The 23931-nt window shown below is 45.1% G+C and overlaps 1 protein-coding gene across 3 annotated transcripts in view; it reads right to left on the bottom strand.

Annotated features, from left to right (window-relative positions):
- The window catches only part of USP53 (ubiquitin specific peptidase 53), an 84537-nt gene that overhangs the window by 54865 nt on the left and 5741 nt on the right, over window positions 1–23931 (bottom strand). Inside the window, exon 1 of one of the 3 annotated variants that reach the window (XM_083174455.1) lies at window positions 872–1439. The exons of 1 other annotated variant lie outside the window; for it this stretch is intronic. In XM_083174455.1, the coding sequence (XP_083030581.1) occupies window positions 872–1018 (147 nt within the window). In that variant the 5' untranslated portion in view covers window positions 1019–1439. Of the gene's footprint in view, window positions 1–871; window positions 1440–23931 lie in introns of those variants that run through there. One more of the 3 variants, XM_083174457.1, reaches the window with a different exon arrangement.

The following is a 23931-nucleotide window of genomic DNA, read 5'->3' on the forward strand; positions in this document are numbered from 1 at the left end:
ATTGGGACTAAGTAAAAACCAGACCCGGATAAGACACCGGAACGCCGGACCAGACATCAAACTCTGCATTCCGGAGCTTATAGTGTCTGGTCCGAGGGGTGTCCCATGCGGGGGGATGCCTGTGATTGCTCACACCAGGGACATGGGGAAGGGTAGATTACAGCCTCCCCGTGTGGTCTGGAACATTCCAGTTTTTATTACACCCCCGGACCATGCAGTGAGGCTGTATTCTCCCCCCTCTCCTCTTCCAGGTGACAGGTGCGAGAGCAGCCTCATCAGATGGAGCACCCCCGGACAGGACACCCCTGGACCGGATACTACAAGCTCCGGAATGCAGAGTTTGATGTCCAGTCCGGCATTCCGGTGTCTTATCCGATTCCGGATTTTACCCATACCCCTAAATATTGCACGTACACACTGAATTATATCGGACACTGGTAACATTCAGTGATGTCACCGGGACCTGCTGAAGAGGCAGGTCCTTTGGCTATATAGCCAAACAGATCTGCATGTTCAGAAGACATTGCACATCTTTAAACGATAATGAGTGTACACATTAAATTGTGAAAGAAGTCGCTCAGAAGTCCCTGTTCACAATATCCTCTAGTGTGTATGGGGTTTTAGTATATCCTTAAGACTATACCAAGCATGTTTACATTGCTGTACTGTCTTACCCTCTACCACACACACACATGGCAGTATGGACTGAGGACACATTATATACACAACACCTTACACACATGGTAGCAGGGATCGCTACATACAGTACACATGGCAAGTGAAGTCACCCGCTACATACAGCAGCGCAGCACACATACACATGGCAGGACGGACATTACACACACGGCAGCAGGTAGACGGGGCGGCTCACCTGCACGGCGCTGTTCAGGAAGCAGCTGTTCTGACCGGGCTCGTTAAAGAGGCCCTTAGCCGGGGCCAGGGAGAGGACGCTACCGGGCTGGTAGACCTTCCCCAGGTTCCCCCCCGCCTGTCGGCGGAATAGCTTCACCCAGGCCATGAGATCCCCGGCGGCGTGGGATGAACGAACGTTACTGCGCCAGGCGCGGAGGAAGATCACAGACCCGGGTCACGCAGGCGCCCATCCTCTGCCGGTGCCCGCTCCTTACACTGAGATCCGGGAGCCGGGAGATGTGTAGGGAGATGCGAGGGGAGGTGGGGCCGGAGCCGCTCTCTGATTTCAGGAAGCCGGGGGAGGAGCACGGGGATATCCGCCTGTCACACACACCTCCGCCGCCGCCGTGTCTGACTCCCGCTGCTCACTCCGGCACTGTCCCCGCCGCTGCTGCTTCTCTCGCTGTCCTTCTCCCTCTGCGCGTGTCAGTTAGACGCACGCACCACGTGACACCGCCCAGTTGTTGTTTCTTGTGTTGTTGTCTCCTGTTCCGGGAGCTCACCTGTGCGTGACGCTGCGGGGCGTGGCCTGCATTAGCTGCTGGCCCCATTGGGTGCTGCCATATGCTGGGCGACAAGTGGGCAGGGCTTCTATGAGGTCGTCGATTCAGTCAAACTGGTGTGGGTTGGAGTCAAACCGGTGTGTGTATATTATGGCCGGGGGGAGGGCGTCATGTACCTGTGTGGCTTTCCCCCGAAACCAGCCTGTCCTCTCACTCAGGACCAGGAGGGACACAATGCTCTGCTTCTGGACTTTCCTCTTAATGTATGATTATCATCACCTGTGTTGAACAGGTGTTTACTAATAAGAAAGGTGCATACCTCCCAACAGTCCCGATTTTATCGGGACAGTCCCGATTGTCAGGGCCTGTCCCGCTGTCCCACCCGCGGGCGGCAGTGTCCCGCGGTGTGGGGGGGCTGTTGGGAGTCCCCCCTGTCAGCTGCTAAGCAGCGGGGAATAAACGCTGTGCGCATGCGCACAGCGTCTATTCCCGCAGCCAGGGGACTGGGGGCATGGCTAGAGGCTCACAGAGCCTCTGAGTCATGCCCCCATAGCCGCAAAATGGGGGCGTGGCCTCGCGGAAGAGCCGCGAGCATAGGCCACGCCCCAAATTAGGCCACACCCCGACAATTTCGGCACGCCTCCGGCGCGCAGCAGCAGCGTCCCGCCTGCTGGACGGCCAAAGTTGGGAGGTATGAAGGTGTTTCACCACAGGTGATAGCAAACATACATTGAGGAAAGTCCAGGAGCAGAGCATATGGCCCTCCTGGAGAGGGTCATGTTGGTAGGTATGCTTTGTCCCATCGGAGATGATGAGGTGCAGGTCAAGCTACACAGTGTGACACACACACACTAATGCTGGGTACACACCAGGACGACAAGGGTCCGATCACATCAATCTAGATCCAATTCCGACAGATTGGATGTAGATTGTGTGGTGATTAGTCTCTTTTCTGTCCTGTTGTGATTTGACTCCGAACGGATGCGCGGCCCCACGAGTCGGTCGGTCGTTAATCAGATCCTACCTGCAGCAGGTAGGATCTGGACACGACCATACACCCGGGTGTGGGTCGCGATCGGATCGGTACCGCTCACGGTGCACATCATGAGCGGGTTGTGCGCTCCGCGTCATCGTGAGCGGGTCGTCCTGGTGTTTACCCGGCATAGCACACAAAAACGCAAAAACTCTGAAATCATACTGCATGTGGTATAGCAGCATAACCAGGGTATGTCCCCAATGTAGAAGGTGTCCTGTCTCTGGGTCGATAATGACTAGGTCGACAGTCACTATGTTGACACCTAAGAATGTTCAACACACCTTACTTCGACAATAACAGAAGGTGTACACAAGCTTAAGGTTGACATGCACATGGTCAACATTCAAAAGGTCAACACAAATAATGACAATATATTATCAAAATTGATTAATGTCTCTCCCAAATATTCCCAGGCAGCACCCTGTTGATGTTTTTGGCTATTTTGCAGGCTAAAAAATTATTGAATTCCAAATGTAGCTATTTCCGTTAATATGGCTGAAGACAAGCTGGAATTCTTACTGCTCAACTTTCCTTATGAGTAGAATTAGAACATTTGAAGACTCATAGCAATTATTAACATTATTGAACACTTTGGGCCTGATTTAGCAAGGCTCGCTCAGCAGTGGTTGTTCGCTGCTTAGTGAGCCCTGAAACGCCACCTTCCACCCAGCCGAATTCACCTCGTTCTGATCACTATTAAATTCAGCCCTTTATGTTAAGAACTAAATTAAATTGTTAACACAAACAAAGCACATAAATAGATGTATGGTGTGTACCATCCCTTGGTCAGGGTACATAAGGGTCTATTTATCATTGATAGCATGGTGGGAGCATAACGCACCTTTGCATGTTGCACTCATATATAGCCCTTTTTCTAGTTTACTCGCAAATGCAAATTCCTTCTCAAATAGACAAAATCATGTGCACTGCAGGTGAGGCAGATGTAACATGTGCAGAGAGAGTAACATTTTGGCGAGTTATTTTGTTTCTGTGCAGAGAAAATACTGACTGCTTTATTTTTACATTGCAATATAGTTTCACTTTGAAGTAAAACCCCAAATCTCACTTTGAAGTAAAACCCCACCCAAATTTAATATTTAATTCTCTCTGCACATGTTACATCTCCCCCACCCCCTGCAGTGCACATGGGTTTGTCCATTAGAGAAGGAATTTGCCTTTGCGAGTGAACCAGAATAAGGGCCATAATACAGTTGCGGCTCTGTGTGTCATGCCATGGCAACTGTGGAGGTTCAGTGCAACCTAACACTGTCAGCGATGGGCTTCGGTGAAATGCAGATGCCTGGTCAGAAGCTGACCACCATCATTTGCGATAATCTGCAAAAGATAAAGGGACAGCAAGATAAATCAGTGAGTACTCTACTGTTTCTTTGGCTATATATTATTATTTTATTATGTAATAAAGATGTTAGCATTTAAACAGCTGCATAACTAAGCCCAAATCACCTGCTTATTTTAATGAATAAAATAACTACATGTATAGTACCTGTTATGCTTTGAAGTTAAATATAGAATTTGTTGTTAGGGGTTGGGATCATTTGGTCTATTGCATTATGGTCGAAAGTCATTAGGTCGAATCCATTAGGTCGACATGCTAAAAGGTCGACATGACTCTAGGTCGACATGGGAAAAGGTCGACATGATTCTAGGTCGAAAGGTCATTAGTTCGACAGGTCATTAGTTCGACAAGGTCATTAGTTCGACATTGTCTATGTCGACATTCACAAGGTCGACATGGGGTTTTTCACTGTTTTTTTACCTGAATGTCAACACAGTCGACATGGACACAGTTTAAAGTGCACTGCATCCCCTCGCATCGCTCGCTGCGCTCGCTATGCGTCGGGCACGGTGCCTCGCTACGCTCGGCACACTATTTTATTCTCCCACCACGCCCTAGTGGATGGTAGGGCATGAAATACCGCCTGTCGGCACATGTTGGCTCAAAAAACAGTGAAAAACTCCATGTCGACCTTGTGAATGTCGACATAGACAATGTCGAACTAATGACCTTGTCGAACTAATGACCTGTCGAACTAATGACCTTTCGAACTAGAATCATGTCGACCTTTTCCCATGTCGACCTAGAGTCATGTCGACCTTTTAGCATGTCGACCTAATGGATTCGACCTAATGACTGTCGACCATAATGCAGTAGACCAAATGACCGCATCCCGTTGTTAGATATTAACCACTTGGCCCATCTAGCCTATCCCTTTTTTATTCTTTTAGGAAACCCCAACCCTATATGACCTTTAGTAGTGAGGCCAATCTCGGGCCATTTTTCAATCACGGGATTGAAAAACTGTCAATCCTGGTACAGGTTGAGTATCCCGTATCCGAATATCCGTTATCCGAAATATTCTGAAAACCATACATTCCAGAAAGTGAACCAAAAGGTTTTTTTGGCTAAAAACTTACTGGGGACATCTGTAACAGCACTACTGAGGGGAGAGAATGATATGTAACTGGCACTATATATGTGCAAGACGGGATGCAGTTAAAATCCCGGCGGTCGGGATCCCGGCATTCAGAATCCCGACGCCGGAATCCCGACCGCCGAAATCCCGACACATACTCCCTCCGTGGGTGTCCACGACACCCCTGGAGGGAGAATAAATTGGTGTGCCGAGCGTAGCGAGGCACCGGGCCCGCTGCGTGGCGAGCGCAGCGAGCCCGCAAGGGGGGGCGATCCACGTCCCCCCCTTGTCGGGATTTTGGCTGTCGGGATTCCGGCGTCGGGATTCTGAACGCCGGGATCCCGACCGCCGGGATTCAGTACTGAATCCGTGCAAGACAATGGCTGCCTAGGCACTGTTCAGCTTGGTGGGTATGTGTTCCCTGTGTGATAACTGTACTGTCTCTGCTTAATGTTACCTACCTGGCTGTAGCAGTGACCAGTGGCGCTGCCTAGGCGCTGTGCAACTCGGTGGGCATGTGTTCCCCACATGTAATGTCTTAATGAAATGTATGTAATGCCTTCTCCCCCCCCCCCCTTCATCCCTGCTTGATGCTGCACTGTAAATCCACAAAAAATTCCTAGTGTGCGCAAGCATACATGGCCAATAAAGTTGATTCTATACATCATTAATCATTTATCGTCCCCGTCATCCCCTCTATAGAATGCATTTCATTTGTTAAAACTGTCTGTTTCCTATCCTGCAATTGGGTTCTTATCCGTTCAACTGTTTTAGAATCCAGTCCCATTCTTTAGCAGTCTGCCTTGCCATGAAAAATGCCTTACTAAAGTCTTAATAGTGTGTCAATTACTTTCCCTACTAGTGATGTAAGGCTTATTTGTCTGTAGTTACTCACTTTTTCCTTGTTTCCACTTTTGTGTAGTTACAATTTTTGCTGTTTTCTAGTCCTCTGGAATTTCCCCTTTAGCTATTGACTGCTTGCATAATTCTGTTAATGGTGATCTTTAAATTCTTTAGTATCCTTGGATGCAGTAGTGGATTTACCACTAGGCAAAACAAATGGCCTCTTAGAGCCCAGTTGATTCCAGGGGGCCCAAAGACAGGGTTGTATAATGGAGGGCATTTTTGTTTGATACCCAGCTGGTTGCTGTCACACTACACTTACTCTCTCTTTATCCAATAAATTCACGGAAGCCCTGCCCAATTTTTGCCCAGCATATGGCAAAAAAATACTTCTTCTCTTCTGTTTAGCCAATCAAATTACCTTGCTTCTCGCAACAAGCCAAGTCCGACAGCCAATCACACAACAGGTGGGCTAAAGTGGGAAGATTTAAACACACCATTCCTTACTACTATGATCTTGTGAATGCACCTGTGGGACCTGTTTTCACTACATGGGAAGCCTGTTTCACTGGCTCCCTCCTTCATTTCTACATCAACATATATATGGGACCCCTCTGGTGGATCTCCATTTCTCTCTCTGTGCTCCCACCCACAGCCAGCCTACTTCATTCTCCAGTTTATCATGGTCTCTCATATTCTGCTGCTCCCAGTAGTGCCTGAATACATCTTCTGGCATGGCTTCTTTGGCTTTATGATACCTGCCCCCAGCTCCAAGGTACTGTGGGGTAAATGCGTGAATGCTTGTTATGGGGGAGAAGCGTATCACCATGATCTGTGGTGATGTTGCTTCTCCCACATGTATGGAGGAGAAGTGTTCAGAGCTGTCATTATCGAAGCTGCTATCTACAAGATAGCACGCCGATAGCAGGGGGAAAGGTATGTATGGTCAGCTGTGCTGACCATTCTGATAACTTAAGCTATTAACTTCAGCAGGTGTCATTGCCTATACACTGCAGCAGATACAGCGATGTCGCTGGCTGTGGCAGGAACTGGCTCTGGCCTGCACAGTGGATCTCTCAAGATTAAGGAGATTTTGCGCATGCCCAGTGATCTAGCCAGGGGAGAGAAACACTAGACTAATCCACTGTTCTCCCTGCTCCCCCACCTTGGGTTCCTGTAGTAAAGCCTCGTCTGTCCTCACCCAGTTCCCAGAGGCAAAAAAGAGAAAAGAATTGCACTGTGGATACACACCAAAGAAAGACACAATATCCTAAAACTTAGCTTTTAATTTTTATTAAAAACTAAAAAGAAGCGAGATCTCTTTCCTGTGCAGATTGTTTATGTATATGATCTCACAGGGTGATCTCCTTCTGGGGTTTGCGAAATATTCATAGAATTAAAAAGACTTTAGACATACCAACATGTAACATACATATGTGACGTGCGTTTAGCACAAAAAGAGAGAAAAAAGTGATTTTATAGGGATAAAAAGTTCCCCTAAAACTGGCTACAAAGGATGCTGTGAGTTGGTTCTGATAGCGTTCTTTTTGGATTTAATTCCTAGGTCAGAGAAGGGGATGTTGTCAATATCCCTCTCTGTGGGTTTTAATTCCCACTTTCAGAAGGGCCTATAATGTTCTTCTGTAGGTCAGCACCTAATATCTACTAGATGGTATTTTACCTGTTATGTGGCTATAAGTGCTTTATTGCCGCTGGTTGTACACTTTTGTGTTTTACCCCACACGTAGGTCACCTGTCATTCGGTATAATCCGACACTGAGGATATAAAATATTCAGTAAACAATAATCGGTTTCCTCGTGTCCCTTTATCCCTTTATGTTTTAGGTGATTGTTACCATCTAAGGGGTATTATATTAGACACAGGATAACTCCTTATTAAATGCTTATATCCATTGTGATGTTCTGAGGGTTATGGTTCCCATTTGGATATATATTTAATGATCCTTATCCAATGTTCCGTTTTGCCCTTTTAATTGTTTCGTCTGGCTCTGATATTTGCATTTCTACACTTTTTAAGTATTTGAAATTTTACTTATATCTAGTCAGCAAGCAAAAACAGGGTTTATATATAACGGCGGATTTTTGATATTCAGTGATATCAGGTACTGACTGGCTAGGGTTAAATGACAAGAGTCTTTATTAACAGGTTAACCCCAGAAGGAGATCACCCTGTGAGATCATATACATAAACAATCTGCACAGGAAAGAGATCTCGCTTCTTTTTAGTTTTGAATAAAAATTAAAAGCTAAGTTTTAGGATATTGTGTCTTTCTTTGGTGTGCATCCACAGTGCAATTCTTTTCTCTTTTTTTGCCTCTCAATAAGGCGCTTTACTAACCCCCCCCCCCCCCCCTTCCCGAAAATAAAAAGGATTCCTGGGGTACCTGTATATAGGAACCTAACGTGTGCGGACCCAAAACATCCCCTCCCCCTTACCCCTTCTAAAAACTCACCCAGTTCCCTGCTTGACAATGTAGGCAAGTGTCTGCTGTGGAAATCTCAGCTCCCTGGATCTCTCTTAATTTCTCCATTTACACTAAAGGCCCATACACACTGGGCGACTTTGAGCTGAAAGTTGCTCAAAACACCCAGTTTGAGCGTCTTTCAGCTCAAAGCCGCCCAGTGTGTAGGCCTCAGTGGTGAGCGCTGCTGCGCACTCCCGCATCATCACTGGGAAAGCCGTTCATCTGCTGGTTATACCAGCAGATGAGCCGCTTTCAGGACTGCTTTGCATAGCGTTGCTATGCAACGCCGTCCTCTCCCCTCCGTCGGCGCCAGGTATGGGGAAAGTCACTCAGTGATTAGCATCATCGCTGTCCATACACGCTGGGCATAGTCGCCCAGTGTGTATGGACCTTAAGCTGCTCTTCAATGTCACCATCCTCCGGTGGTATTCCTAAGTCCCCAGACTACCATTGGCTAGTTTCAAAGGTGCTTTTCCTAACCCTTTTGATACATTGGCCTGTTGCTTTAAGTATTGCATTTTTTTGTTTTTCCTACTAACACATCTCCCAAATTTTGCAGTCAGCATTCCTAAAATACATCACATTTGTAGGTATAATAATTGAAGTTAACATGAGGCTATAAATGGACCTCAGTCAAAAATAGGGGAATTTTTATTTATTATCTTGTTCTAGAACCAATAATTATAATTTGTTATCAACGCTATTTGCAGCAATCAAAAATTAAAGATTACCAGCATACACTGCATTATATAAGAGGGGGTACCCAAAAGTAACAGGAATCATGTTCTGACAGTGGGGCACTTTTAGTATGGGCTTCTGCCACTAGGAGAATATTTGCAGAACCCTTCTGATTCAGTATTCCTGCCAACATGGGGGAAGGCAGCGTTTAACTTCAGTGTTATGTTTTTTCAAGGAGTTATTCAATCTTGTCTTCAATGCCTGATTTAGACGAACAACGTGATGCTGTGATGTTTTTTTTCTTTTTGGAATAAAATGCGTCACAGACGGTTGTTATGCTGCAAACAGCTTACAAGGAATCTGTTCTTAAAAAAAACAAAACAAGTTTATGATTGGTTGTCCCATTTTAAATGAGTTAAAATGCCAATTGACAATCAACCTCGTTCCTGATGTAAATCAAGCATTCGAACTGATAAAAATGTGATGAAAATCCGTCAAGCCATTCTGGAAGATCGCTATTGGATCATTGATGAACCTGTGGAGTGACTTTTATTTGGAAGTTTTGAAAAAGTTGAACAATTTGAGGAAAAAACACCCTGATTTGTGGCAAACAGGTGACTGGTTCTTCCACCATGACAATTCACCTGTCCACACTGGGATGATATGACATCTTTGCCTCACCTACCATAGTCACCCGATCTTAACCCCTTCCCGACATTTGTTGTACATTTACGTCATGGTCGGGATGTACTTCCCGGCACATGGCATAAATGTACGTCATGCCATTTAACTGTCACCGCGTCTATAGACGCGGTGACAGAGGGACGATGTCTGCTGTCCCTGACAGCAGACATCTTCCCTCATTGCCCAGGGGGGGCAGCGATGCCCCCGCCCATCGGCGATCACTGTGATTGGCTGTTCAATGTGAACAGCCAATTACAGCGTTTTCTGTGTACCGGCGAATAACGTTCGCCGGTGACACAGGGATCGGTGGTGATTGGTGCTGTTAAGTACAGCACCAATCACCACCGGGTGTAAGGGTGTCACTGGTGGTCACCCCACCTCACCCCACCTGCCCCCAAAGGCTGTGATTGGTCCGTCGGACCGACGGACCAATCACAGCCATTACACCTCAAATGAAATAACGGAGACAGCCCTGCAGCCGCCATTCCGGTCAGGAACAGCGTGCAGAGCGGTCTCCGTGCCCATCTGTGCCCTATACTGACCTGATCACCGTTGGTGCCATCCGTGCTGCCAGCTACTGGTTGCTTCCTGGTTGCTCTTGCTTCCTGTCTGCTTGTGCTGCTGCTGCAGCGTCATTGTGTCAGAGATATAGATATTGTGTGATATAATTTTGTATCTGCTGCCCCCTGCTGCCCCCCTTTTGTGCTGATCAGTATAAACTAACTGATCAGCACCTTTTTTGGGGTGCAGGTTTTTTTTTTTATATATACCCTGTCAGGTTGCACCCTGTCAGGTTGCACCCACAGTTGTGTGCCTGCTGCCCCTCACTGCTAATCAGTGTTGCATCACTGATCAGCAGTTTTTTTTTTTGGAGAGTGCTGTGGGTTTTTTTTTTTAAATTGTTTTTACACCCACGGTGCTTTTGTGGGTGTCCTGTGGCCGCTGAGCGCTGATCAGTGACGTACATCACTGATCAGCATTTTTGGCACAGGGTTGATCTATTTTTTTTTTTTTAAACAAATTTCTGTTGCCTTTGACTCATCAGCAGTTATTTTAAAATTTTTTTTTTTGGAGAGTGCTGTGGGTTTTTTTTTTAAATTGTTTTTACACCCACGGTGCTTTTGTGGGTGTCCTGTGGCCGCTGAGCGCTGATCAGTGACGTACATCACTGATCAGCATTTTTGGCACAGGGTTGATCTATTTTTTTTTTTTTTTTTGATCAAATTTCTGTTGCCTTTGACTCATCAGCAGTTATTTTGAATTTTTTTTTTTTGGAGAGTGCTGTGAGGGTTTTTTTTTAAATTGTTTTTACACCCACGGTGCTTTTGTGGGTGTCCTGTGCCCGCTGAGCGCTGATCAGTGACGGACGTTACTGACCAACATCTGTGCTCAATTTTTGGCGCAGGAGCTTTTTTTTTTTCTTTTAACTTACACGTGTTAAAGCACTACATACACACTACATACCCCCCGTGTTGAAATAAAGTTTGTACCCCCCCCTACACTATACACGTGTTGAAACACTACACTTAAAAATAATAAAAATGTCCCAATCATCGCAAAGACTGTTTTCAGCGGAGGAGGCATATGCCCTTCTTGCCTCTGACACTGACACAGCCAGTGAAGTAAGCGATGAATTGGCATTTGTCTTAAGCTCCTCTTCCTCCTCTAGTGATGAGGGACCCCCTCAAAGATGCCCCCGTAGAGCAGCTGAGACCCCCCCCCAATGATTGATCTCGTATGGACCCCACCACCAGACAATTTTGAGCCCCAGGTTCCTGAGTTTTTGGCCAACCCAGGAATCCAATTTGATAGTACAGGCCTCAAAGAAATTGACTTTTTCAAAGTTTTTTTCTCTGATGATTTTATAAATTTAATGGTGGACCAAAGTAATTTATATGGCCAGCAGTTTATTGCCCAAAACCCCACGTCATCATTTGCTAGGTGGACCCCTGTAGATGCAGTAGAGATGATGACGTTTTGGGGTCTGGTGTTACATATGGGCATAGTTAAAAAGCCAGAAATTAGGCAATATTGGAGTACAGATGTTCTGTACAGCACCCCACTTCATCGTATGGCCATGACCCGGACTCGTTTTGAGACGATCCTTAAATTTTTGCATTACAACGATAATGCACAGTGCCCACCCAGAGATGATCCCACCTTTGACCGGCTATTCAAAGTCAGGCCGGTCATTGATCATTTCAGCGCCAAATTTGCTGAGATGTACATCCCCCAAAAATTCATTTGTGTAGACGAGTCACTTATACATTTTAAAGGAAGGGTTAAATTCCGCCAGTACCTTCCCAATAAGAGGGCAAGGTATGGCATAAAAATGTATAAGCTGTGCGAAAGTACCTCAGGGTACACCCACAGGTTTAGGGTATATGAAGGGAAGGACACAAGAATTGAACCGCCAGAATGCCCCCCCTCCCTCGTAGGTGTTAGTGGAAAGATTGTCTGGGATTTAGTGCACCCCTTCCTGGATAAGGGTTATCACCTCTATGTGGATAACTTTTACACCAGCATCCCCCTGTTTAAGGCCCTTGGTTCAAGAGGTACAGCAGCTTGCGGTACTGTGCGCAAGAACCAAAGAGGCCTCCCAAAAACGCACGTTGCCCAATTACTGAGAAAGGGAGAAAGCAGGGGAATATGCACCGAAAATATGTTGTTGGGCAAATATAAGGACAAGAGGGATGTCCTTATACTGACAACAATTCACGGAGACAGTACCACCTCCGTCCCTGTACGAGGTACCAGTACCCACACCTCAAAACCTATTTGTATCCTTGATTACAATAAGTACATGGGCGGAGTGGATCTTTCAGATCAGGTACTGAAGCCGTACAGTGCCCTGCGGAAAACAAAAATATGGTATAAGAAGCTGGCCGTGTATATCATCCAGATGGCACTGTATAACGCTTACGTACTATTCCGTTCTACCAGCCAGACGGGGACATTTATGCACTTTCAAGAGGAAGTCATAAAGGGCCTAATATTTGGGAACCAGCAGGCAGAGGGCCCCAGTACTTCGAGTACTGGCCCCAGTACTTCGAGTACTGGCCCCCGTATTGTATCAGGGCAGCATTTTCCTAACGAAATTCCCTCCACTGGAAAAAAGGGCAGGACACAGAAAAGGTGCAAAGTTTGCTATAAAAAGGGAATACGAAAGCAAACTATTTTCCACTGTGAAACTTGCCCCGACAAACCCGGCCTATGTATGAAGGAGTGCTTTAAAATATACCACACATCTATGGATTATTAGGTTCATCATTTCACCGTGCTTCGGGGGTCTTGCTAATGCGACATAGCACCCACCATTCATTCCACCAGAATGTGTGCTGCAAAATCCAAATATCACTCCTTCCCTCCTGCCATGCACCCAAATGGTATTTTTTGGTCACATATGAGGCATTGCCGTACTCGGGAGAAATTGGGGCACAGATTTTGGGGTACTTTGTCTCCTTCATTCCTTGTGAAAATGAAAAATTTTGAGCCAGAACTGCATTTTTGTGTAAAAAATTTATTTTTTCATTTTCACAGCCCAATTGTACCAAAATTGGTGAAACCCCTGGGGGTTTGAAATGTACACTATACCCCTAGATGAATTCCCTGAGGGGTGTAGTTTGCAAAATGGGGTCACTTGTGGGGGGGTTCCACTGTGTTGGTGCTTCGGGGGTCTTGCTAATGCGACATAGCACCCACCATTCATTCCACCAGAATCTGTGCTGCAAAATCCAAATATCACTCCTTCCCTTCTGAGTCCTGCCATGCACCCAAATGGTATTTTTTGGTCACATATGAGGCATTGCCGTACTCGGGAGAAATTGGGGCACAGATTTTGGGGTGCTTTGTCTCCTTCATTCCTTGTGAAAATGACAAATTTGGAGCCAGAACTGCATTTTTGTGTAAAAAAATGTAATTTTTCATTTTCACAGCCCAGTTGTACCAAAATTGGTGAAACCCCTGGGGGTTTGAAATGTACACTATACCCCTAGATGAATTCCCTGAGGGGTGTAGTTTGCAAAATGGGGTCACTTGTGGGGGGGTTCTACTGTATTGGTGCTTCGGGGGTCTTGCTAATGCGACATAGCACCCACCATTTATTCCACCAGAATCTGTGCTGCAAAATCCAAATATCACTCCTTCCCTTCTGAGTCCTGCCATGCACCCAAATGGTATTTTTTGGTCACATATGAGGCATTGCCGTACTCGGGAGAAATTGGGGCACAGATTTTTGGGTACTTTGTCTCCTTCATTCCTTGTGAAAATGAAAAATTTTGAGCCAGAACTGCATTTTTGTGTAAAAAATGTAATTTTTCATTTTCACAGCCCAGTTGTACCAAAATTGGTGAAACCCCTGGGGGTTTGAAATGTACACTATACCCCTAGATGAATTCCCTGAGGGGTGTAGTTTGCAAAATGGGGTCACTTGTGGGGGGGTTCCTAACTTTTAGCATCTTATGGTGCCTAGAAACCTACATGGTGCCTAAAAAATAATCTCATAAAAAGGAGGCTCCAAAATCAAGTAGGTGCTCCTTCTATTATGAAGCCTGTGGTTTGGTCAACGTGCACACTAGGGCCACATATAGGATATTTATGAAAACAAAAGAATTGGGGGAATCAATTTTTAGTCACATTTCTCTAGTAAAATCTACTGTGTTCCTTAGAAAAATGTATTAAAATTGAAAATCTGCAAAAAAAATGAAATTTTGAAATTTCACCTACACTTTGTTTTAATTCCTGTGAAACACCTAAAGGGTTAACAAACTTCCAAAATGCTGTTTTGAATACTGTGAGGGGTGCAGTTTTTGAAATGGCATCATTTATGGGGGTGTCTCACATACAAGTCCCTCAAAGTCACATCAGAACTGAACTGGTCCCTAAAAAAATCAGTGTTTGAAATTTTCTTGAAAATTTGAGAATTTGCTATTCATATTTTAAGCCTCCTAGTGTCCAAAAAAATTAAAAGGAGGTTGAAATAATGATGGAAACATAAAGTATACATATGGTCTATGTTAGTTATTAACTATTTTGAGTGGTATGATTATTTGTCTCACAAGCAGAAAATTTAACATTTTGCAAATTGCAAAATTTTCAATTTTTTTAAGACATTTTGGTATTTTTCACAAAAAAACACAGACTGTATCGACCAAAATTTACCACTAACTTGAAGTACAATGTGTCACGAGAAAACAATCTCAAAATCACTGGGATAAGTAAAAGCAAAAAAAAGTTATCCCCACTTAAGTGATACATGTCAGATTTGAAAAAAAGGGCTCTGTCAGGAAGGCAAAAACAGGCTGCGTCGGTAAGGGGTTAAAGCCTTAAAGAAAAACGTTTTGTTGACATTGAAGAGGTGAAACAAAAAAAAACAGTAAAAGTAATAAAAGGCATCAATGACAATGAGTTTAAAAAATGTTTTGAGAAATGGAAATAACATTTGGACAAATGTATTTATTGAGGGGGAAAGTACTATGAAGGTGAATGAAATTACAGAATGTGCAAACACAATTTTTTTATAAACTAATTTAATTTCTTTTGAGTACCCCCTCATATTAGAAGGGGGTACTTCTCCTTCAGGTCCCCAGCACTATTCATCACATACATGATTTGCAGACCATTCATGTACTAGTGGAGAGTGCAGGCAAGGGATCTGTATCCCTTATTTTTTGAGGAAAGCAACCCATACGCTACAACAGCTAAATTCAGCAAATAAGCAGTCACCATAAGTTTCTGAGTGGGCTAGTTATGTGATAAAAAGGGTATTTCTCAGATATATCCTACTGTCTCCATAGATACATTTGGAAAATACATTTAATATTTGCAGGTATCCCCCAAAATAGTTTTTTTTTGGGGGATAAATTGTTAAATTACAGGAAAATTGCACTTAGCAATCAGTTGCGTGTAATAAATGCAATCCTTAATTTGTTCCCTGATTGGCAATCGGGGATGTTTATGTTTTTGAGATGAGGGTATGTGAACATTGCCTTAAGTGTCCGCTCTGAACAGCAGCACAGCAGGGGACTGAGTGACAGTGAATCATTGTCACTGATTGCAGCGGTGGTACATGTAGGACTGTGGAGTGGCTCTGGCCTCCTCAATGTGGTACTCTACTCAGTCAAGCACCCAGCATAAGGGTCAGAGTGGCCCTGCCCAAAAACCTACATTTAATTTTAATCCTATGGTTGTGGGTTGTCACTGGTACCAGAGGCAGAACTCTGGGAGGCAATGGAGTCATCTGCCGCCGGGCTCCTATTCCCAAGGGGGCACCTCTCCTCCCCCTGGAAGTTTAAATCAATTATTTAAAAGCCAACGATATTGCTTCTGTGGCTGAGTTCTGAAATATGTGTTCTATCTATCTATCTATCTATCTATCTATATTTCTGAACAGAAATATATCTTTTATATAAGGTTATATAGGGGTGTGTGTGTGTGTGTGTGTGTGTGTGTGTGTGTGTGTGTGTGTGTGTGTGTGTGTGGGGGGGGGGGGGCACCAATATATATCTTGCCTCCGGGCAACTGGAGCGAACTTACGCCACTGACTGGTACGAAAGTTGTTACCTCCCTACTCATGTCTAGACATAGGGCCTTATTTTGGTTCATTCTTTCTGACAAAATCCTTCTTAGATGGGCAAAACCATGTGCACTGCAGGTGGGGCAGGTGTTACTTGTGCAGAGAGAATTAGATTTGGGTGGGGTTTTACTTCAAAGTGAGATCTATATTGCAGTGTAAAAATAAAGCAGTCAGTATTTTCCCTGCACAGAAACAAAATTACTCACCCAAATCTAATTCTCTCTGCACATGTTACATCTGCCCCCCCTGCAGTGCACATGGTTTTGTCCATCTAAGAAGGATTTTGTCAGAAAGAATGAACCAAAATAAGGCCCATAGTTCTGTAATTAACTGCATCTATTCAGTTGATTTATGAAAGGATAAAGCATACCTCCAGATATTGGTGGCATTGCAGGAGGGACACGAGTGTGCACCGAAGGCGTACCCCCGGAAAAAGAGGATGTGGCCTCCTGGTTAGGGGTGCGGCATATGTCCGCAGTGCTCACGCAAGACCAAGCCCTGGATTTTTGCTCCTCCATGCCCCCATCCCCTCTCTGCAGTGAATAGACACTGTGCGCATGCACACAGTGTCTTTTCCCTTCTGGGACTCTCAACTGCACTCCAACCAAGTTTTCCCTTGTTCAGCCCCCTAATGGTCGCTGGTCGTAGCTATTTCCCTCTGCTGCTCCTCCGGCAGAGTCTCCTGTTCATCAGAGACCATCTCTGGTCGCTGATGAAAACTGGACACTGAGCAATATATTGCAACATGTGTACACAGCTTAAAGCCCTGTACACATGGGGGATTTAAGCCATTATCGCTGGCTAAATGGTCGCTGAGCAAGCATATCGCCAGTGTGTTTTTTGTGTTGTGGGAGATAAATCTCTAGGAGTGCGTTCCTGCATCCAGACCTTACTGGATGCTGGTCACTGGTGCACAATGCACTGTGGACCAGAGATTTCTAGTCAAAATGAGGTAGAGACAGAATAGCTGTCAATTTTCAGCCAAAATCGCTGGTAGCTGATGAAAACGCTACACTGAGCAATATACTATATATTGCTGAGCAATATATTGTTGAGAGATATTAACCCCTTCCCGACATTTGACGTATATATACGTCATGGCCGGGATGTACTTCCCGACACATGACGTATATATACGTCATGACTTCAAAGTGCCACTGCGTCTAGAGACGCAGTGACAGAGGGACGATGTCTGCTGTCCCTGACAGCAGACATGTCCCTGCATGCCCAGGGGGGGCGGCGATGCCGCCCCCCCGTCGGCGATCGCTGTGATTGGCTGTTCAATGTGAACAGCCATTCGCAGCGTTTTCCTGTGTTACCGGCGAATCAGACGCTCGGTAACACAGGTGTCAATCACCGCCGGGTGTGAGGGGGCATGAGGGGGTCATCGGTGACGACGACACCTCACCTCACCTGCCCCCAAGGCTGTGATTGGTCCGTCGGACCGACGGACCAATCACAGCCAAGGCGCGCCATTTAAACTAACGGTGACTGCGCTGCAGACGCCATTCCGGTCTGGAATTGCGTGCAGAGCGGTCACCGGCCACTCTGTCGTGATATACATACCTGAACCTTGCCTGATACTTACCTGATCACCGCTGATCACCGCTGGTAGCGTGCTGCCAGCAGTTGGATGCTTCCTGGATCTTGTGACTTCCTGTGTCCTGCTGCTGCAGTGTCATAGAGTCACAGATCGTGAGAGATAGTGACAGATAGTGACAGAGAGTGACAGAGAGTGCTATATTTTGTGTCTGCTGCACCCCTTTTGTGCTGATCAGTATATCTGTGCTGATCAGCAACTTTTTTTTTTTTTTTTTTTTTTATATATATATACCTGTCAGTTGCACCAAAGGTTGTGCTGCCTGTGCAACTGACTGCTGCCCCCCCTTTTGTGCTGATCAGTTTAAATTAATTAACTGATCAGCAACTTTTTGGGGGTCCAGGTTTTTTTTTTTTATATATATACCCTGTCAGGTTGCACCCACAGTTGTCTGCCTGCTGCCCCTCACTGCTAATCAGTGTCGCATCACTGCATCACTGATCTGCAGTTTTTTTTTTGGGGGGGGGATTGCAGTGGGGTTTTGTTTTTACACCCACGTTGCTTTTGTGGGTGCTTTTGTGGGTGTCCTGTGGCCGCTGATCAGTGACGTACATCACTGAACAGCATTTTTGGCACAGGGTTGGTATCATTTTTTTTCTGCAGTTTTTTTTAAATTGTTTTTTTTTTTGGAGAGTGCTGTGGTTTATTACACCCACGTTGCTTTTGTGGGTGTCCTGTGGCCGCTGATCAGTGACGTACATCACTGAACAGCATTTTTGGCACAGGGTTGATATCATTTTTTTTCTGCAGTTTTTTTAAATTGTTTTTTTTTTTGGAGAGTGCTGTGGTATTTTTTTTTTTTTTATTGTTTTTACACCTGTTGCCTTTGAGCGCTGTTCAGTGACGGACGTTACTGACCAACATCTGTGCTCAATTTTTGGCGCAGGACCTTTTTTTTTTTTTTTTTTAACCCCTTCAATTTTTTTTTTTTAATTGGGATCAAATTCCTGTATAAAGTATTTTTTTTTCTGCACTACATACACACTACACACTACATACCCCCCGTGTTGAAATAAAGTTTGTACCCCCCCAACACTATACACGTGTTGAAACATTACACTTACAGAAACACAAAAATAAAAATGGCATCCCAAATGTCATCCCAAATGTCATCCCAGTCATCCAGAAGAATGTATTCAGCGGAGGAGGCATATGCCATGCTTGCCTCTGACTCTGACACAGCCAGTGATGCAAGCGGGGAATTTGAAGGATTCGTCTTAAGCTCCTCTTCCTCCTCTAGTGATGAGGGACCCCCTCAAAGACGCCCCCGTAGAGCAGCTGAGACCCCCCCCCCAAATGATTGATCCCGTATGGACCCCACCACCAGACAATTTTGAGCCCCAGGTTCCTGAGTTTTTGGCCATCCCAGGAATCCAATTTGATTCAACAGGTCTCAGAGAAATTGACTTTTTCAAATTATTTTTCTCTGATGATTTTATAAATTTAATGGTGGACTAAAGTAATTTATATGCCCAGCAATTTATTGCTCAAAACCCCACGTCATCATTTGCTAGGTGGACCCCTGTAGATGCAGTAGAGATGATGACGTTTTGGGGTCTGGTGTTACATATGGGCATAGTAAAAAAGCCAGAAATTAGGCAATATTGGAGTACAGATGTTCTGTACAGCACCCCACTTTACCGTATGGCCATGACTCAGACTCGTTTTGAGATAATCCTTAAATTTTTACATTACACCGATAATGCACAGTGCCCACCCAGAGATGATCCCACCTTTGACCGGCTATTCAAAGTCAGGCCGGTCATTGATCATTTCAGTGCCAAATTTGCAGAGATGTACATCCCTGAAAAAATTATTTGTATCGACGAGTCCCTTATACATTTTAAAGGAAGGGTTAAATTCCGCCAGTACCTTCCCAGTAAGAGGGCAAGGTATGGCATAAAAATGTATAAACTGTGTGAAAGCACCTCAGGGTACACCCACAGGTTTAGGGTATATGAAGGGAAGGATTCAAGAATTGAACCGCCAGAATGCCCCCCCTCCCTCGTAGGTGTTAGTGGAAAAATTGTCTGGGATTTAGTGCACCCCTTCCTAAATAAAGGTTATCACCTCTATGTGGATAACTTTTACACTAGCATCCCCCTGTTTAAGGCCCTTGGTTCAAGAGGTACAGCAGCTTGCGGTACTGTGCGCAAGAACCAAAGAGGCCTCCCAAAAACGCACATTGCCCAAGTACTGAGAAGGGGTGAAAGCAGGGGAATATGCACCGAAAATATGTTGTTGGTCAAATATAAGGACAAGAGGGATGTCCTTATACTGACAACAATTCATGGAGACAGTACCACCTCCATCCCTGTACGAGGTACCAGTACCCACACCTCAAAACCTAATTGTATCCTAGATTACAATAAGTACATGGGCGGAGTGGATCTTTCAGATCAGGTACTGAAGCCGTACAGTCCCCTGCGGAAAACAAAAATCTGGTACAAGAAGCTGGCCGTGTATATCATCCAGATGGCACTGTATAACGCTTACGTGCTATTCCATTCTACCAGCCAGAGGGGGACATTTATGCACTTTCAAGAGGAAGTCATAAAGGGCCTAATATTTGGGAACCAGCAGGCAGAGGGCCCCAGTACTTCTAGTACTGGCCCCCGTATTGTACCAGGGCAGCATTTTCCTAACGAAATCCCCTCCACTGCAAGAAAGGGCAGGACACAAAAAAGGTGCAAAGTTTGCTATAAAAAGGGAATAAGAAAGGATACTATTTCCCACTGTGAAACTTGCCCCGACAAACCCGGCCTATGTATAAAGGAGTGTTTTAAAATATACCACACATCTATGGATTATTAGGTTCATCATTTCACTGTGCTTCGGGGGTCTTGCTAATGCCACATAGCACCCACCATTCATTCCACCAGAATCTGAGCTGCAAAATCCAAAAATCACTCCTTCCCTTCTGAGTCCTGCCATGCACCCAACTGGTATTTTTTGGTCACATATGAGGCATTGCCATACTCGGGAGAAATTGGGGCACAGATTTTGGGGTGCTTTGTCTCCTTCATTCCTTGTAAAAATGAAAAATTTGGAGCCAGAACTGCATTTTTGTGTAAAAAATTTAATTTTTCATTTGGACAGCCCAGTTGTATCAAAATTGGTGAAACCCCTGGGGGTTTGAAATGTACACTATACCCCTAGATGAATTCCCTGAGGGGTGTAGTTTGCAAAATGGGGTCACTTGTGGGGGGGTTCCACTGTATTGGTGCTTCGGGGGTCTTGCTAATGCGACATAGCACCCACCAACATTCCACCAGAATCTGTGCTGCAAAATCCAAATATCACTCCTTCCCTTCTGAGTCCTGCCATTTTTTGGCCACACATGAGGCATTGTCGTACTCGGGAGAAATTGGGGCACAGATTTTGGGGTGCTTTGTCTCCTTCATTCCTTGTGAAAATGAAAAATTTTGAGCCAGAACTGCATTTTTGTGTAAAAAATGTAATTTTTCATTTGCACAGCCCAGTTGTATCAAAATTGGTGAAACCCCTGGGGGTTTGAAATGTACACTATACCCCTAGATGAATTCCCTGAGGGGTGTAGTTTGCAAAATGGGGTCACTTGTGGGGGGGTTCCACTGTATTGGTGCTTCGGGGGTCTTGCTAATGCGACATAGCACCCACCAACATTCCACCAGAATCTGAGCTGCAAAATCCAAAAATCACTCCTTCCCTTCTGAGTCCTGCCATGCACCCAAATGGTATTTTTTGGTCACATGTGAGGCATTTCCGTACTCGGGAGAAATTGGGGCACAGATTTTGGGGTGCTTTGTCTCCTTCATTCCTTGTGAAAATGAAAAATTTTGAGCCAGAACTGCATTTTTGTGTAAAAAATTTAATTTTTTATTTGCACAGCCCAGTTGTATCAAAATTGGTGAAACCCCTGGGGGTTTGAAATGTACACTATACCCCTAGATGAATTCCCTGAGGGGTGTAGTTTGCAAAATGGGGTCACTTGTGGGGGGGTTCCACTGTATTGGTGCTTCGGGGGTCTTGCTAATGCGACATAGCACCCACCAACATTCCACCAGAATCTGAGCTGCAAAATCCAAAAATCACTCCTTCCCTTCTGAGTCCTGCCATGCACCCAAATGGTATTTTTTGGTCACATGTGAGGCATTGCCGTACTCGGGAGAAATTGGGGCACAGATTTTAGGGTGCTTTGTCTCCTTCATTCCTTGTGAAAATGACAAATTTGGAGCCAGAACTGCATTTTGGTGTAAAAAATTTAATTTTTTATTTGCACAGCCCAGTTGTATCAAAATTGGTGAAACCCCTGGGGGTTTGAAATGTACACTATACCCCTAGATGAATTCCCTGAGGGGTGTAGTTTGCAAAATGGGGTCACTTGTGGGGGGGTTCCACTGTATTGGTGCTTCGGGGGTCTTGCTAATGCGACATAGCACCCACCAACATTCCACCAGAATCTGAGCTGCAAAATCCAAAAATCACTCCTTCTCTTCTGAGTCCTGCCATGCACCCAAATGGTATTTTTTGGTCACATGTGAGGCATTGGCGTACTCGGGAGAAATTGGGGCACAGATTTTGGGGTGCTTTGTCTCCTTCATTCCTTGTGAAAATGAAAAATTTTGAGCCAGAACTGCATTTTTGTGTAAAAAATGTAATTTTTCATTTGCACAGCCCAGTTGTATCAAAATTGGTGAAACCCCTGGGGGTTTGAAACGTACACTATACCCCTAGATGAATTCCCTGAGGGGTGTAGTTTGCAAAATGGGGTCACTTGTGGGGGGGTTCCACTGTATTGGTGCTTCGGGGGTCTTGCTAATGCGACATAGCACCCACCAACATTCCACCAGAATCTGAGCTGCAAAATCCAAAAATCACTCCTTCCCTTCTGAGTCCTGCCATGCACCCAAATGGTATTTTTTGGTCACATGTGAGGCATTGCCGTACTCGGGAGAAATTGGGGCACAGATTTTGGGGTGCTTTGTCTCCTTCATTCCTTGTGAAAATGACAAATTTGGAGCCAGAACTGCATTTTTGTGTAAAAAATGTAATTTTTCATTTGCACAGCCCAGTTGTATCAAAATTGGTGAAACCCCTGGGGGTTTGAAATGTACACTATACCCCTAGATGAATTTCCTGAAGGGTGTAGTTTGCAAAATGGGGTCACTTGTGGGGGGGGTTCCACTGTATTGGTGCTTCGGGGGTCTTGCTAATGCGACATAGCACCCACCAACATTCCACCAGAATCTGAGCTGCAAAATCCAAAAATCACTCCTTCCCTTCTGAGTCCTGCCATGCACCCAAATGGTATTTTTTGGTCACATGTGAGGCATTGCCGTACTCAGGAGAAATTGGGGCACAGATTTTGGGGTGCTTTGTCTCCTTCATTCCTTGTGAAAATGACAAATTTGGAGCCAGAACTGCATTTTTGTGTAAAAAATGTAATTTTTCATTTGCACAGCCCAGTTGTATCAAAATTGGTAAAACCCCTGGGGGTTTGAAATGTACACTATACCCCTAGATGAATTTCCTGAGGGGTGTAGTTTGCAAAATGGGGTCACTTGTGGGGGGGTTCCACTGTATTGGTGCTTCGGGGGTCTTGCTAATGCGACATAGCACCCACCAACATTCCACCAGAATCTGAGCTGCAAAATCCAAAAATCACTCCTTCCCTTCTGAGTCCTGCCATGCACCCAAATGGTATTTTTTGGTCACATGTGAGGCATTGCCGTACTCTGGAGAAATTGGGGCACAGATTTTGGGGTGCTTTGTCTCCTTCATTCCTTGTGAAAATGACAAATTTGGAGCCAGAACTGCATTTTTGTGTAAAAAATGTAATTTTTCATTTGCACAGCCCAGTTGTATCAAAATTGGTGAAACCCCTGGGGGTTTGAAATGTACACTATACCCCTAGATGAATTCCCTGAGGGGTGTAGTTTGCAAAATGGGGTCACTTGTGGGGGGGTTCCACTGTATTGGTGCTTCGGGGGTCTTGCTAATGCGACATAGCACCCACCAACATTCCACCAGAATCTGAGCTGCAAAATCCAAAAATCACTCCTTCCCTTCTGAGTCCTGCCATGCACCCAAATGATATTTTTTGGTCACATGTGAGGCATTGCCGTACTCGGGAGAAATTGGGGCACAGATTTTGGGGTGCTTTGTCTCCTTCATTCCTTGTGAAAATGAAAAATTTGG

This window comes from Crinia signifera, chromosome 1 (genome assembly GCF_055691185.1).
Source record: "Crinia signifera chromosome 1, ASM5569118v1, whole genome shotgun sequence".
Classification (NCBI taxonomy): Eukaryota; Metazoa; Chordata; class Amphibia; order Anura; family Myobatrachidae; genus Crinia; species Crinia signifera.